Source organism: Primulina tabacum, chromosome 14 (genome assembly GCF_025594145.1).
Source record: "Primulina tabacum isolate GXHZ01 chromosome 14, ASM2559414v2, whole genome shotgun sequence".
Lineage (NCBI taxonomy): Eukaryota > Viridiplantae > Streptophyta > Magnoliopsida > Lamiales > Gesneriaceae > Primulina > Primulina tabacum.
The window spans coordinates 30,223,045-30,237,975 of record NC_134563.1 but is presented as its reverse complement, the minus strand read 5'-3'; the positions used below and the strand labels follow the sequence as shown (position 1 = coordinate 30,237,975).

Sequence of the window (14,931 nt, the reverse complement as noted above, 5' to 3'; positions counted from 1 at the left end):
ATCCAATAATGAGGCAGAGTATGAGGCTGTGTTGGCAGGACTTCGAGCAGCCATAAATGTGGGAGCTACCCGGGTACTTATTTTTTCTGACTCACAGTTGGTAGCGCAACAGATGAAGGGGATGTATGATGTGAAAGATGAGAAGCTTATTGAGTATGCTCGAGAAGTGAACAGAATCAGAGAGAAATTCACAGAGATTACATTTGAACAGATTCACAGGAAAGAAAATGAAAAGGCAGACACTCTAGCCAAAATGGCTGGAACGATGGGAAGTTGGAAGAATAGAGATGTGGTATTTCAAATCGAACTCACACCTCACACGAGTTCACCTGCAGCTGAGCAAGAAGAAGAGGATTGGAGGGCTGACATAATTGATTACCTGAAAGAGGGAAAGCTTCCTGATAACCCTCGCGAAGCTCATAAATTGAAGATAAAATGTTCACGCTATGTAATGGTTGGGGACGTGTTGTTTAGAACGTCCTTTGCAGGGCCACTTCTTCGGTGCTTAAGTTACAAAGAGGCTGATTATGTGCTCCGAGAAGTTCACGAGGGGTGTTGTGGAAATCATTTAGGGGCTTATGCGTTAGCAAGAAAAGTACTGCTCGCCGGTTATTCTTGGCCCTCAGTGCTGCATGATGCTCAAGAGTTGGTAATGTCTTGTGATAGTTGTCAACGTCATGCGCGGTTGAATCACCGGCCGGCCGCGATGATGAAGGCTGTCACGGCTGCCTGTCCCTTTGACCAGTGGGGAATGGATATCGTGGGACCTTTTCCTATGGCTCCTGCTCAGAAAAAATTCCTACTGGTAGCAGTTGATTATTTTTCAAAGTGGGTGGAAGCAGAGCCTTTGGCCAGAATCACTGAGAACGACGTCCTGAAATTCTTGTGGAAGAGTATAGTATGCAGGTACGGGGTACCTAGGAGGCTGATATCCGATAATGGGAGACAGTTCCAAGGGGCCAAAATCGAAGCTTGGTGTAAAGAGATGAAGATCCAACAAGTCTTTACCTCTGTAGCTTACCCGCAGAGTAATGGCCAGGTGGAGGTGACTAATCGGACGCTGGTACAGGGTCTGAAAGTTCGACTGTGCAAGGCCAAAGGCAATTGGGTGGATGAGCTACCAAGTGTCTTATGGGCATACCGAACCACTCCGAAAGAGGGAACCAAAGAAACTCCTTTCAGTTTGGTCTACGGTAATGAAGCAGTGCTCCCGGCTGAGATCGGGTTGGAATCGGCAAGGGTGATGTTTTATGACGAGGACAATGGGGCAAGACGCGCTACTGACCTTGATCTTTTGGAAGGAAAGAGGGAGGCTGCCAGCATTCAATTGGAAGCTTATAAGAATCGCATTGCACAGTCTTATAATCGGAGAGTCGTGCAAAAAAACTTTCAGGTGGGTGATTTGGTCCTGAGGAAGGTGCCAGAAGAGCAGAGGGGAAAATTGGACCCAAAGTGGGAGGGTCCCTTCAAGGTGGTCGAGAGGTTGAGCTCTGGAGCCTATTACTTAGAGAATGCGCAAGGCAAAGCTTTGAAGAGGCCTTGGAATGCTTATCACCTTAGGAAGTATTATTCTTGATTCTGTCGTCGATGTATTTTACTTTCTAAACTTTCTTTTGTAATCCATTGGAATTCAATAAAATCAAGTTCTTCTTTTCAGTTCATGAATGGTGGTGTATTATGAAAGTGAGAAAAATTAAATTTTCCTGCTAAGGCATCGCCTAGCAGAGGAGCAGAGTTGGGGTGGAGAAAAATTAAATTTTCCTGCTAAGGCATCGCCTAGCAGAGGAGCAGAGTTGGGGTGGAGAAAAATTAAATTTTTCTACTAAGGCATCGCCTAGCAGAGGAGCAGAGTTGGGGTGGAGAAAAATTAAATTTTTCTACTATGGCATCGGCTTAGCAGAGGAGTTAGAGGGTGGAGATGGTTGATTTTTATTTTCCTGCTAAGGCCCGATGGTGAATTTCTATTTTCCTGCTAAGGCCCGGCTTAGCAGAGGAGTTAGAGGGTGGAGATGGTGAATTTCTATTTTCCTGCTAAGGTATGACCCGGCAGAGGAGTTAGAGGGTGATGGTGTTGATTTCTATTTTCCTGCTAAGGTGTCACCTAGCAGAGGAGTTAGAGGGTGGAGATGGTGAATTTCTATTTTCCTGCTAAGGTGTCACCTAGCAGAGGAGTTAGAGGGTGGAGATGGTTGATTTTTATTTTCCTGCTAAGGCCCGGCTTAGCAGAGGAGTTAGAGGGTGGAGATGGTGAATTTCTATTTTCCTGCTAAGGTGTCACCTGGCAGAGGAGTTAGAGGGTGGAGATGGTTGATTTTTATTTTCCTGCTAAGGCCCGGCTTAGCAGAGGAGTTAGAGGGTGGAGATGGTGAATTTCTATTTTCCTGCTAAGGCCCGGCTTAGCAGAGGAGTTAGAGGGTGGAGATGGTGAATTTCTATTTTCCTGCTAAGGTATGACCCGGCAGAGGAGTTAGAGGGTGATGGTGTTGATTTCTATTTTCCTGCTAAGGTGTCACCTAGCAGAGGAGTTAGAGGGTGGAGATGGTGAATTTCTATTTTCCTGCTAAGGTGTCACCTAGCAGATGAGTTAGAGGGTGGAGATGGTTGATTTTTATTTTCCTGCTAAGGCCCGGCTTAGCAGAGGAGTTAGAGGGTGGAGATGGTGAATTTCTATTTTCCTGCTAAGGCCCGGCTTAGCAGAGGAGTTAGAGGGTGGAGATGGTGAATTTCTATTTTCCTGCTAAGGTGTCACCTGGCAGAGGAGTTAGAGGGTGGAGATAGTGTTGATTTCTATTTTCCTGCTAAGGTGTCACCTAGCAGAGGAGTTAGAGGGTGGAGATGGTGAATTTCTATTTTCCTGCTAAGGTATGACCCGGCAGAGGAGTTAGAGGGTGATGGTGTTGATTTCTATTTTCCTGCTAAGGTGTCTGTCACCTAGCAGAGGAGTTAGAGGGTGGAGATGGTGAATTTCTATTTTCCTGCTAAGGTGTCACCTAGCAGAGGAGTTAGAGGGTGGAGATGGTTGATTTTTATTTTCCTGCTAAGGTGTCACCTAGCAGAGGAGTTAGAGGGTGATGATTTTATTTGCCCTAACAGGTTAATAGTATCAGAGACAAACTCGTGAGAAGCAGTAAATTCAAATGCAAAATACTCAAGGTTGCATAAATAAAACGAGTTCGTACATGTCAAAAGTGCGCAAAGGAAAGAACCAAATGTAAACGTCCCAAAAGTCGCATAATCCTATGGAAAATAAAACAATGCAGAAAATAACATAAATAAAGGGGCTCAATCTAGGAATCAGGGGGGAGACTCGATATGAAGCCCTCGAAGTCGATAAAGTCAGTAGGGGCGCCTGGCGGAGGATAGCCCTGAGCGTGGAAAAGGCCGACTGCACCCTCGAAACCCACCCCCAGGTAGTGAAAAGCTTTCGGGCCACAGATCTCGACAAATTCTTCGGATTTGAGAAATTCCTCTTTGAAAGAGGAGGCTTCTGCAACATGTCGTGCCTTGGCGTCTTTAAGCTCAGCCTGTGAGTTCTTTAATTCTTTCTTCAGCTTCTTGATCTCTTTAGCTTGATCCTCTATCAGCCGCTGAGACTCCTGCTTCTGTTTTGAGAGCTCGCCGCACTGGATCTGGGACTCCGAAAGCTCCATGGCATGCGACACTTTCATCTCATCAATAGTAGCCTGGAGCTGTTCGCGGAGAGCCTGAACCTCGCGTAATTCTTGACAAGAGTCAGATCGAGCGGCGTGAGCACGCTCGGCCAACTCCCCAACGTACATCATGCCCTGCATAAGTAGATAAGGGTGAAAAGACGATAAGAAGATCAAATGTATATTAAACATCAATCTAAAGGTTATAAGGAGAAGTATACCTCGGTGACACTGCTGCATGTCCGGCGGAGGAGGTCTGACCACCCCAGTGAACCCATGAACGCTGCATCGGCGTCGGAAGGAAGCTGATACATTATCTTCTGAGCTAGAGGAGTAGGACCCCGCCCCACGATGGCCGAATCCGAAGTGTATAGAGGATGCACCGCCGATGCGAGGGGAGGCTCCTCATCGGGCTCGGACCCCTCTGGAGAAGAGACCGATACTACAGAAATCTCAGAAATCTTGCGTTTGCCATGCTGAGGGGCTGACGGGCTAAGATCAGTGGATGCATTTTGCTTACCAGACGGAGGAGGGGACTTGGCGCGAGGAGGTGGCGAGGAGGCTCGCTCTGAGGCGGAGGAGGAGGAGCCTGCCTTCTTCTTCTTCGCAGCAGTAGGGGAGCTAGGGGAGCTAGCAGGCTTCTTCGCGGTGGTAGAACAGGAACCTGTTTTCTTTTTCTCAGCAGCAGAACAATCTCCCTTTGGGCCCATCGTGACTACCGGGGTAATGGATTTCTGGGAAACTGATGAAGAACCCCCGGCCTTTGTCTTGGAAAGTTCACGGAGAAATAGGGCGTTCATGACTCTAGTACCTGCAAGCAGAGACAAGGAACCAAATGAGAATGTTATCAAGTAACATAATAAATAAAAGAAAAACAAGAAGTATGGACAGATGAGAATATCTACCAGCATTCTCCTTCAGCTTAATTTTAACGGGACTTAACCCGGCATGACATAGGAGATCCTCAGATAGAAGTTTGGGAATGTTAAAGCATCGATCTCCTAGTACACTCATTATCTGTAGGTACTCCTCATCTTTCTTATAACTCTTGGAAAGTTTGGGTTTAGTGAAGACAGGGTACCAATCGGTAAAGCAAGTCAATTCTTTGGGTGGCTGTACAAAGAAGAAGTATTTTTTCCAGTCCTTCACATGACTGGGGGCCCCATCGAACAGTTTGTGGCCAGACCGGGAGGTTACGTAGAAAGGTCCATCTTTTGACCTGGACAAAACTAAGAAGTAGGAAAAAGTGGTGCAATTCAAAGGGAGGCCTAAAGCTCTGAATAACACAGCGAAACAGCTTATCAAACGGAAAGCATTGGGCGTGAGTAAACCTAAATGCACCTGGTAGTACTTGCTTAATTCTTGGAAGAAATCGCACAAAGGGAAACGGAGACCTGCATCAAAGTGATGCTGAAAGAAGGTATAATAGCCCTTAGGGGCTAGATAGGGCCGGTCCTCTGGGCTAGGAATGATAATCTGGTGGGAGGAAGGAATGTGCCATAAAGTTCTAAGTTTTGGCTCGCTACCGGAAGGGATGTGGGATGACAAATGACCATACCACAAGTTGTCTGCGTTAGATATGTTCATTTGTTGGGTCACGTGACGAACTTCCTTACCCGGACGACTATGAGTGGTGACTTTCTCCTCAGGAGGATCAACGGTAAAATCAGGATCGGCTAGGGAAATCTTACTCTGGCTAGACTCGCTGGACCTGCTAGACCTGCTGGACTCGCTAGACTCGCTAAACCCCTCAGTACCACCCAAAGAACTAGACTCGGAATCGGAATCGGAAGAAGACATAAGTGCTAAGGATAATCAAACAGGAAGAGGAGAGAACTGACCCGGATGAGGCAGGGGAAAATACTCAAAGCAATAAAATCCCAAGAATGGCCGAGTAAGGTGCGTTACGGCGCGTGAGGGCTGGCGTGCAAGGGCGAGGGGCGAGCTGGTGCTCGGATACTGGGCGAGCGTGGGACGCTTGGCGCTCGAGCGAGTGTGGCACGGCGGGACGAGCTCGTGGCAGGGGCGAGCGTGTGGCCGGGCGAGCTCGTAGCAGGGTATGTGCGCGGAAGGGGCGAGGCGCTCGGGCGAGCGTGCACTCGTGCGGGGCGGCGAGCGCACCGGGCGAGCGTGCTGCTGGACGAGTAGGCGCGCGGGGGCGAGCGGCTCGACGGGCGAGTGTGCGCGCTGGGCTAGCACGCAGCGGCAGGGGGCGAGCGTGCACTCGTGCGGGGCGAGGAGCGCACCGGGCGAGCGTGTTGCTGGGCGAGTATGCGCGCAGAGGCGAGCGGCTCGGCGAGCGAGTGTGCGCCCTGGGAGAGCGTCTCGGCGGCGAGCTTACGATGTGGGCGAGCGTGCACTTGTGCGTTCGGGCGAGGGCGAGCTGGATGCTCGGGCTAGGGCGAGCTTGGAGCTGGCAGGGGCGAGCGGCGAGCGTGGAGCGTTTAGGGGTAAGGGCGTGCGCTCGTGCAGGGGCGCTCGGCAGGCTCGACGAGGGGAGGCTTGGGCTCGGGCGAGGCGCGCTGCAGGGCTCGGGCGAGGCGCGCGCTGGCTAAGACGAGGCGTGCGATGGCTCGAGCGAGAGTGGGACGGCGCACAGTGGTGGCCGGGGCGGCGGACTAAAGTGACGGTGGAGTGGTGGTGGGGCGGCGCTAGGGTTAACGCGCAGGTAAAGCGTGGGCAGGGAGGAGCTGGTGAATGAATTTCAGCGGAAATTTTTGTGAGAGAAGTAAGAATGAAATGAGAAGGTGACCTCTATTTATAGGGGAGCTCAGCCCATACCTTACCATTTAGGAGGAGATTGTGTTTTGATTTGATATATTTCCCTCCAGATTAAGATTGCGATTTGATTTGTTTCCTAATCTTGGGAGACTGGAGAACGGCAGGAAAAACGCAAGGCCTCACCCTTGCGAGTGCTTATTTCTGAAAAAATTATGGGGGCGTTGCCCCCACACCCCCACGACCTGACCGGGCAGGTCGATCCCCGTAATTTTTGCAGCGGTGAACATCGTTCGTTAATGGCAAACGAAATTAATTTTTTCTGGTACGATACATCCTCATCGCAGATGAACCAAGGACAACACCATTAATCGAACTTTGAACCTACGATTCAGTTCGACTCGGGAGGGGGAGACTGGTGATACCCCATGGATGAGCCCATCAAGATCTGGCCCAAACCCTAAGGCCCACAGGTAGCCCACAGGTGAAGGGCCCATGACAAGCCCAGGTATTCTCCTATAAATACCAGGTTTGAGCGTACGATATGGCATTCACTATATTTTTTTTCAGCAGCGCCCTTAGCTGCTCCCCCATATATCCTCAGTCTCTGACTTGAGCGTCGGAGGGGCTACGCCAGGATACCCTCCTGGCCCCCTCCTAACGGTCTTATTTGTGATTTCAGGCCCAGGGTAATTTTGGAGCCCGTGTCTGGATTAGTGACGCTTGCGTGGATCGGACCCTAAATTTCCCGTGAGTATCAAAGCTCATTTGTGCGCTTTGACTGCGGATTCGAACTTCGAACTCGGGTGTTATCGTTTCGGTTTTTTCTTAACTTTCTTGGCTTAATTTTCATTTAAAATATTTTATTGTTATTTTTAATAATTAATTTTTTTTTTTAAAAAAAGCATAAGGGTTGAATCGGATATCGGGCGCTAGACCCAGACCGTTCAGTTCGAAACCCGGACCACCGAGTTTAAAACTCGGATCGTAACCATCCCGACTCTTAACCATCTTGTATCATATGGACAAATTTTCCGAACTGATTTCGACAAAAAACCGATATGAGGAAAGAAAATCGAACCGGATAACAAGAAATAAGTTGTGGCGCGTTCAGGTTCATGGATTAGAATTTCGATCCGCCCCACGTAGATTTTCATGTGACTGAAGACTGGCTGCTTGCCGGCAAAACTCGTCGAGAATGGCGACCGTGGCTGTGTATATCTTCGCTGCTGCAAATGCCTCCGTTAGAATCCCCACGCCTTTTCCTCGGAGAAGGAATTTGGGCAAGCCCTCGTGATTTCTCCTCGCCGCTTGTCGGCTACCGCTGCCTAGGGAATACATGCGTCGATGTCGGTGGCGGCGACTCCACTGTCGACTAAGCCTGATGAATTGGTGGATCCATTCTATCACAGGTGCAAATTTCATCTTTTTTGTTATAAAATCGATGTGTTGTTTATGGGAAATGTATTTTGGAAAAAATAATCCTTTTTCCATGTATTGCTTTTCTTCTGAGTTTCATTCGGGGTGATCAAATAGATCGATTAAGCCACCTGCTTGATTTGTTTTCAGACTAGAATTTAGCGTAGAGGAGGAGGGGCAAAATAGTGCAGCCCCATCGGAGAATATTCACACTATTTTAGCGCAGGGTTGGAGTTGTCCAAAGGTGGGGGAGGGGAAGAGAAGTTAGAGCTCCTTGCAACAAAATATTAACCGTTACCTTATTTTTGTTGTAAATAAAACTTTTGTTTTGTTTGATCATAATTGTAAGCTTTTCCATATTTCGTTACAACTTTTAGTGAAGAGAAACTAAGATCTTTGGCTTCATTAGGTTGTGCAAACTGATAGAGGAGTTATTCTGTCAAGAAATGAACACCAATGGGTAGCTGAAGTGGCTAATGCATTGCAAAAATTGTGTTGCTGAGCCTACAAAGTGCCCGCTTATATTTGGAGGTCAAAATCCCTCTTAACTATAGTTATTTGCCACTCTGTGATGCTAATTTCAATTTGAATTCTACTGAATGTTTGAGCTATCATTTCTAACTATTATCAAAATGATGTATCCAGAGTTTGTCAGCTAACAACCTCTCTTTTCACTATGCTACGTGGACCGAGTTTCCACCTGATGCTCATCCAAGGACTTTTAATCCCCATATTTTCCAATTTAATGATGGCCTACTTCCACACTAGATATATTGCATAACCAATGAAGAATGCCCTTTTCGCTTTTCGCTTTCTACTTTATTTTGAGCTGCTTCCATGAATGGAAGAGCAAAGACTTTCTTTTGTCCTTTTTCTTTTATGTATAACTACTCTTTGATTCCATTTAGCTTTCAAAAATGTGAAGATCTTTCCTATAAAAACTTATTTGCAGATGGGATGTGCAGTATTACTCAAATCCTACATCACCAGGTGATGGATATCGAAATGCATACGGAAGTCTGATATTCAAAACCAAGGAAATGATTCAGGTCATTGAATCCATGGATACTGTAAAAAACAGAGTAACTTTTTCTTTACTGGGATTGTTCGATGGAGAGGTTTCTTTGAACCGTAATTTTTCCCTTGTGCATGTCATTATTGTATCATCTAATCGTATGATAACAATCAGGTTATAGCTATGACTTCATTGAATGAGACCATATGAGTTGATGCTCATATTTATTCAAGCTGAAGCTGAATTCCATGCTCTAAAAGAACTATTTTGGATAGAGCTCAACTTTTGTAAGAGTTGGAGCTTGCTATGCAATTCCAAGCCTAAAAGATTGAGCCTCGGAATCATGATTCGAATTTGATTTCAAGTAGTTTCACATGTATCAGAGCTCGACTCATGTTTATTGTCTATATGTATATAGAAATAACTAGTATTTGAACCTGCTGGAGTGGTTCATAGTCTGCACCTTTGTTGAACTCCATGAGACTATCTGAATCGTTTGGCTGATAAACAGGAAAATTGACAGCTCTGGATGGAGAATGTGTTCGACTCGTATTCTAGCTTCCAGAACTCAAAGTTGGAGGATGGGAATTCAAATATGGTGGTGAGAGTGAAGTGAAGCTGCAAATAGCATACATTGATGATAAGATCAGGCTTCGAAAAGGTTCGAGAGGTTCTCTCTTCGTTCTCCTTGATTACTATTAAAGTAAAGAGGTTTAGAGTAAACTTTGATCAATCTGCGTTTGGATAGAGCAATTTGATTAGATGATACAATAATGACTAGCTATTAATGGTACTACAACAAAAATGCATTTGCCAAAAACTCAGCCCTATCTGCAATATTATAGATTCTAATGATTAATGAGACTAGACAACCATCAAATTTTCAAAAATTATTTGTTTTCATGTATGTAAAACAAATCCACATTTGTTTGCATCCTATTCTCCAATAGTGTGACAATGCATCATAAGAAACATAAAAAATAAAAATAAAAACAAATGAGGAGTTAACGCAAGACAAAAACTTGTGTGAAACGATCTCACGAGTCATATTTTATGAGACAGATTTCTTATTTAAGTCATCCACGAACAAATATTATTTTTTATGCTAAGAATATTACTTTTTATTGTGAATATTGGTAAGGTTGGACCGTCTCACAAATAAAGATTCGTGAGACCGTCTCACAAGAGACCTACTCTTAGCGCAATAATGATCTTTTTCTTTTATTAAAACGAAAGTGGATACTCGATCCCGCGTTACCATTGTCAGCAAGCCGATTCCTCGGCTCATCCGTGAACGTGTAATAACTACAACTCAACGAGGAATGCTAAAAAACTTGAGCAACTTTTTTAGAGGAAAATTTGTAACATCTGTTAGCCATCAACGGCTGTAACTTCAGGCAACGGTTGCGATTTTCCGAGGCGATAAAGTAGCTGTATGTGGAACGAGGGATGGTCCAAACACCTTGATTTCCTTAACTTCAGGCAACGGTTGCGATTTTCCGAGGCGCTGAAGTAGCTGTATGTTGAACGAGGGATGGTCCAAACACCTTGATTTCCTTGGGTACGATTCTTGCAATTCCAAGGACCTTTCTCACCTCGTTTGCGAGCTCGATAATGCTGTCATCTTCATGACCTATATAGATGCACTGTTTGATTTAGAACTTGGAAAAATGACTTCATATGGTCCAGATAATTTCTAAAGATTATCTATCTTCCTATATTAAAAGTCGATTCCAGGGCATTTACCGATATCAAACAAGGCCTTCTCTAATTTGAAAAGGTAGTCTCGGTTGTTCCCGCATGGGCCAAAGGCAGTAGCTATTTGCTTAGCCATGTCTTCCAAGGGGGCAGGCCCGAGATAATACTTGTTCGATAATTCCGGCGTGGATGTGAAACTGCAACGATAAATGGAAAGCTACCATTGTTGAACCAATGAAACATCAAGCGTATGATCGTTTTTGTTTCCAGTCGGTGCTCTTTTCGAATAAACAAACATCACACCCTCATTTCCATTTTCAAATTTTTCCTCGTGCTCACACCAAGTAACATAATCGTTAATCAAAATTTAACTTTTTACCAGAAAACACTGAAATTAAAACCAGATAGAGCACAACATTTTTTGGTTGAATGTTTGAGGTATATAAATCACTTACACTATTACCCCGTTAATAAGGGGCATTTCCGAATCTTCATCCTGCATTAAGAAAACACAAAAATACAAAATCAGCAACCATGAAAATTGACATGCTTTCAAAATAGCTAAGCTAATGAAACATGCAAAAAATTCGATATGGTATAGTGCAAGGACAATGAACAAGAAAAGACTGAAAAAAGTACAACTCACTTTGAAAAAGTCTACCAAAGTTTTTCTGTCATACTCGCATTCTCTTCGTTCCAGATACTAACAAAACATTGATAAACAAAATAATTAATTCAGAAAGCAACATTAAGATACAAATTATGAAGTCAGCATATATGGGAAAAGTCAAATCCCAACGGGCAAATTTGTACTCGAACCAAATGAACAATTAAATTTATCATACCGCCATTGCTTCCTCCTCTTTTTCTGGCCCTCCTCGCACGCAGTAAGCGGCTCCCCACTGAAATAAGAATTGACATATCAAAGATAACCTTTCAAACTAGCTCAACTGGTACCAAGTCTCTTTGAACTATGTACTTATGCCAGGAGGTCATGAGTTCTAGACTTGGGGAGATATCACTCCACCAACCTGGTGTGGAGAGTCCTATGAGTAATGATGTATGGGAAAGCCCGTGAGAGAAAAGACCTCAGTGAGAACCCAAGATGGGACAAAAGCCCGTGAGAGAAAAGACCCTAGTGGGAACCCAAGATGGGACAAGGCCCCCGATGGAGCTCAAGATCGGGATAGCCCATGGTCGTTACAATAAAAACTAGACAAGGGCCACATCCATAAATAAGAGAAGCATACAATAAATGGGAAAATAGTTGTCCAAATTGCTGGAATAAATTGACCTTTTCTTAAAGTTTGAAAAAAAATTAGTGACATAATCAATCATCTAATAACTGAAAACTCGTACAAAATAGAAAATGTTCAGATTCAAAATAAGAAAAGTATACGAGAAATGGAAAAAGCAGGGGTCCAATTTGTAGGCAAATTTTGGCCTTTTTCTTAAAGGATACATCAAATTTAGGCACAGAAACCCAATCACCTAATTCTTGATTACCTCCAGGACCAACAATCCCTGTTCATCTATCCCAAAGATGAAAGAAACCATGTCATAGAAAGATTTTGAGCTGTGATCCCAGTGCATTTAGCACCTCAGATTTTCTTTCAGTTGACGAACAAACAAGACACCAAAAACCAGACACGTTTCACTTAATCAGTATCACTATCTAAAAGGATTTCGACATTTTACTTTGTGTGGCTCATAGCATTGGAAGAAATATCATTTCAAAGGAAATTAACAAACGTTTTAAGAGGAAAACTCATTACGCAGACTGCTCCTTCATGTTCTTCCAAAGTGCAGGTTCTTGCTGGGTGTTCCGGCGTACCTCTGTGATCAATGCAGGCTGAAAACCATAAAAGTAAATGTAATTAAACAATAAACTAGCGGTAATTCTTAGAATTGTTCTGAAAATTATCAAAGTAAGTTTTAAGAAACTAATTATACCACTCCAAATACAGCTGAAAAAGGTTCGAGTTTAGCAGCAACTAACTATAATTACTCAAAAATGAAATCGAAGGGGGTCTGCTAAAAAAATCAGAATTTAAAGAAATAAAAGACTAAAAAATTCCATAAAATACGAAAGAAAACATACCCAGATCAAATACACGCCTGTAGTCTCTGATAAACCCAATCACCTTTTCGTCATATTCAAATCCTGGGTTCCACACCAATGACCCGTACCCAAAAATCCAGAACACCATCTTTCGTTGCTTGAACAAAAATACCTGCCCAAGCAAAGAATCAAAACCAACAATCCACCACAAAAAAAGTCCTCGACACCCAAAAAAGACTTACAAAAGAATCAAACGCAACGAATCAGCTGTGAATTAAACTCGGAATGGAATCGAGCAACGTGGATCCTGCAAACAATCGAAAAGGTGAAATGGGGATGGATTTTCTTTCGATCTTTGTTGGATCTCTCTCTGTCCGAAAATTTTGTCGATGTCCGCGAGAGAGGGAGGGAGGGAGGAGGTGGAGGAGAAACTCTCGATTTATTTATAGGATTCATGATTGATTATTTTTTGGAATTTTCCTCAAAACAATTATTTATATCCGATTAAAATAATTATTGTTTATTATTTTTAAAATCTAAAATATTATTAAATTGTAGTGAATATAATCCATGTTATGTCCTAATAATTTTAAAGAAAATTATATTATAATATAAAAGAAAATAAATATATTATTTCCACATTAATAAAACAAGTTGACAAACAAATATAAAGTTGGGGGATTCGTAAATCATCGCACATTTTGATTAAAAATATAGTGTTAGATTATCCGAACGTCAAACTCGTTTTTTCTTTTAAAAAAATTGGAATTATTTAATTATTTTTTAAGTTAAAATATCTAAACTCACTTCTAATGTATCATATGACATACACATAATAATAATAATACTTAGTAAAAAGAGAGAAAATAAATAAAATATACAATAAATAAATATCTCAATATACATACATATATAATAATAATAATAATAATAATAATAATAATTGTTTTTATTCTTTTTCATGTGATGTAAATTGGAAACCATCCAGGTTCACTGAACTACTGGACCAGCAATGAAAATAAAATAGAGATAAATTGAGGACAACTTGTTTAAAAATATTCAACTCTCTTTTTAACTTTTTTTTACTACTCTTTCATTCAAAACTTAGTTTTAACTACCTATTTTTTGTAAATTCTAAGAATACTCTCATTCCTTCAAATTCGGTACGTGGCATTGTTATACATATCAAGTATGTTCTTAAACACATATAGCCCCAAGACATGTAGCTACGCAAGGTTTACAGCCTATATATCATATTCAATTATCAAATTTTTTTATATATATAAATGGCTCATCATGCTTTCGTATAATAAATTGAACAATTTACCTCTTTGACCAACGTGCCGTTGGGTTATATCCACCGGGTTTTACAGACTGCTCCTCACAGCCTAACCACACAGTCGCAACAGATGGTTCCTGACGCAAATTAATTCAACAGCATTTAGCACAACCCTGTTTCGTTTCCTACCTCAGGGTGTATAGTAAAGTAGTTCAATTTGAAAATAATACATGAGAGGGGCAATAGCCTTGGTTCTTTTATTCAAACATACAAACTATTATTATATAGTAACCTCCTGTAGAGGAGGAGAGACTTGTTTAGCTACTTATAATAGCCAAACTCACAACGCACATAAAATTGAAAGAGAAAATATTACAACTTGTTTTTGAAGAAAAACGAAGATGTTGAGTGATGTCTTAATCTTCATTCTACCTTCTTATTTATAGAAGCCCTTTGCGCCCGGGCTTCAATTTTTGGCATAACTTTTCTTTAATGCCTTCCAGCTGTGGTTGGCCTTATCTCTTGAGTGGGTCGAGTGAGTGTTTGAGTGGTCCCTCCACTTGAGTTGTCTTCTTCCTAGATTATTAATCTAGAAACAGCTTGTTCTTCTGATCTTATCTCCTGGCATAACCAGTTGATATGTGTCTGAATTATATCAGCTGATATCTCATTTCCTACTTCTTTTAGCCTTTTGTGGTAGGCTTTGAAATTCTTCAGCTGTTTTCTTATTTTCTTGATGGATCTTTTAAAAACCTTCAAATATGTATAATACATCTTCTTCAGGTTTTGACTTTGTTCGTGTGTATTTTACTAGTTCACATTTACTCTTTATTTATAGGTGTAATTGAGTCCAAGTTCTCTTGTTCATTTAGTGGGTTAGTAACATGCCCACTATCTTCTGTCGGAGAATTTTTAACTTTTGTTATCCCCAAGAAAAGTGATTAGAGTCACATGTCCACTTATTTTTGTCGAGCAATCTTAAACTTTTGATGTCCCCGAGGAAAACGTGATTGTGGTCCTTCACCACTTGGTCTTGTTTCTGCAAGATGCTTCCTATCTGACCGAGATCTGAAGCCCTTGCCAAATTTTG

The 14,931-nt window shown here is 42.7% G+C and overlaps 2 protein-coding genes and 1 long non-coding RNA gene across 5 annotated transcripts; 1 reads left to right on the top strand and 2 right to left on the bottom strand.

Moving 5' to 3' along the window:
* Nucleotides 1–3,716: 3,716 nt before the first annotated feature.
* Nucleotides 3,717–5,273, bottom strand: LOC142525491 (uncharacterized). The gene is made up of 2 exons (XM_075629805.1): nucleotides 4,556–5,273; nucleotides 3,717–4,461 (listed from the first exon to the last, which is right to left on the bottom strand). Exons 1-2 carry the CDS (start codon nucleotides 5,235–5,237, stop codon nucleotides 3,854–3,856), a joined length of 1,290 nt encoding a protein of 429 aa, XP_075485920.1. The 5' UTR covers nucleotides 5,238–5,273; the 3' UTR covers nucleotides 3,717–3,853.
* A 2,057-nt stretch (nucleotides 5,274–7,330) lies between these two features.
* LOC142524499 (uncharacterized) lies at nucleotides 7,331–9,826 on the top strand. Of its 2 annotated transcripts, XR_012814907.1 has the most exons (4): nucleotides 7,332–7,780; nucleotides 8,197–8,318; nucleotides 8,740–8,918; nucleotides 9,314–9,826. It is a non-coding gene; the product is annotated as an uncharacterized LOC142524499 (long non-coding RNA). The 2 variants fall into 2 exon arrangements; XR_012814906.1 differs by having other exon boundaries at nucleotides 7,331–7,780; nucleotides 8,197–8,918; nucleotides 9,314–9,815.
* A 172-nt stretch (nucleotides 9,827–9,998) lies between these two features.
* On the bottom strand, nucleotides 9,999–13,019 carry LOC142524498 (gamma-glutamylcyclotransferase 2-1-like). Of its 2 annotated transcripts, XM_075628516.1 has the most exons (9): nucleotides 12,805–13,019; nucleotides 12,602–12,734; nucleotides 12,276–12,352; nucleotides 11,346–11,402; nucleotides 11,147–11,203; nucleotides 10,956–10,996; nucleotides 10,549–10,697; nucleotides 10,350–10,435; nucleotides 9,999–10,264 (listed from the first exon to the last, which is right to left on the bottom strand). In XM_075628516.1, exons 2-9 carry the CDS (start codon nucleotides 12,708–12,710, stop codon nucleotides 10,196–10,198), a joined length of 645 nt encoding a protein of 214 aa, XP_075484631.1. In that variant the 5' UTR covers nucleotides 12,711–12,734; nucleotides 12,805–13,019; the 3' UTR covers nucleotides 9,999–10,195. The 2 variants fall into 2 exon arrangements, with proteins under 2 accessions (XP_075484631.1, XP_075484632.1); XM_075628517.1 differs by having other exon boundaries at nucleotides 9,999–10,435; nucleotides 12,823–12,991.
* Between the last annotated feature and the right edge of the window lie 1,912 nt (nucleotides 13,020–14,931).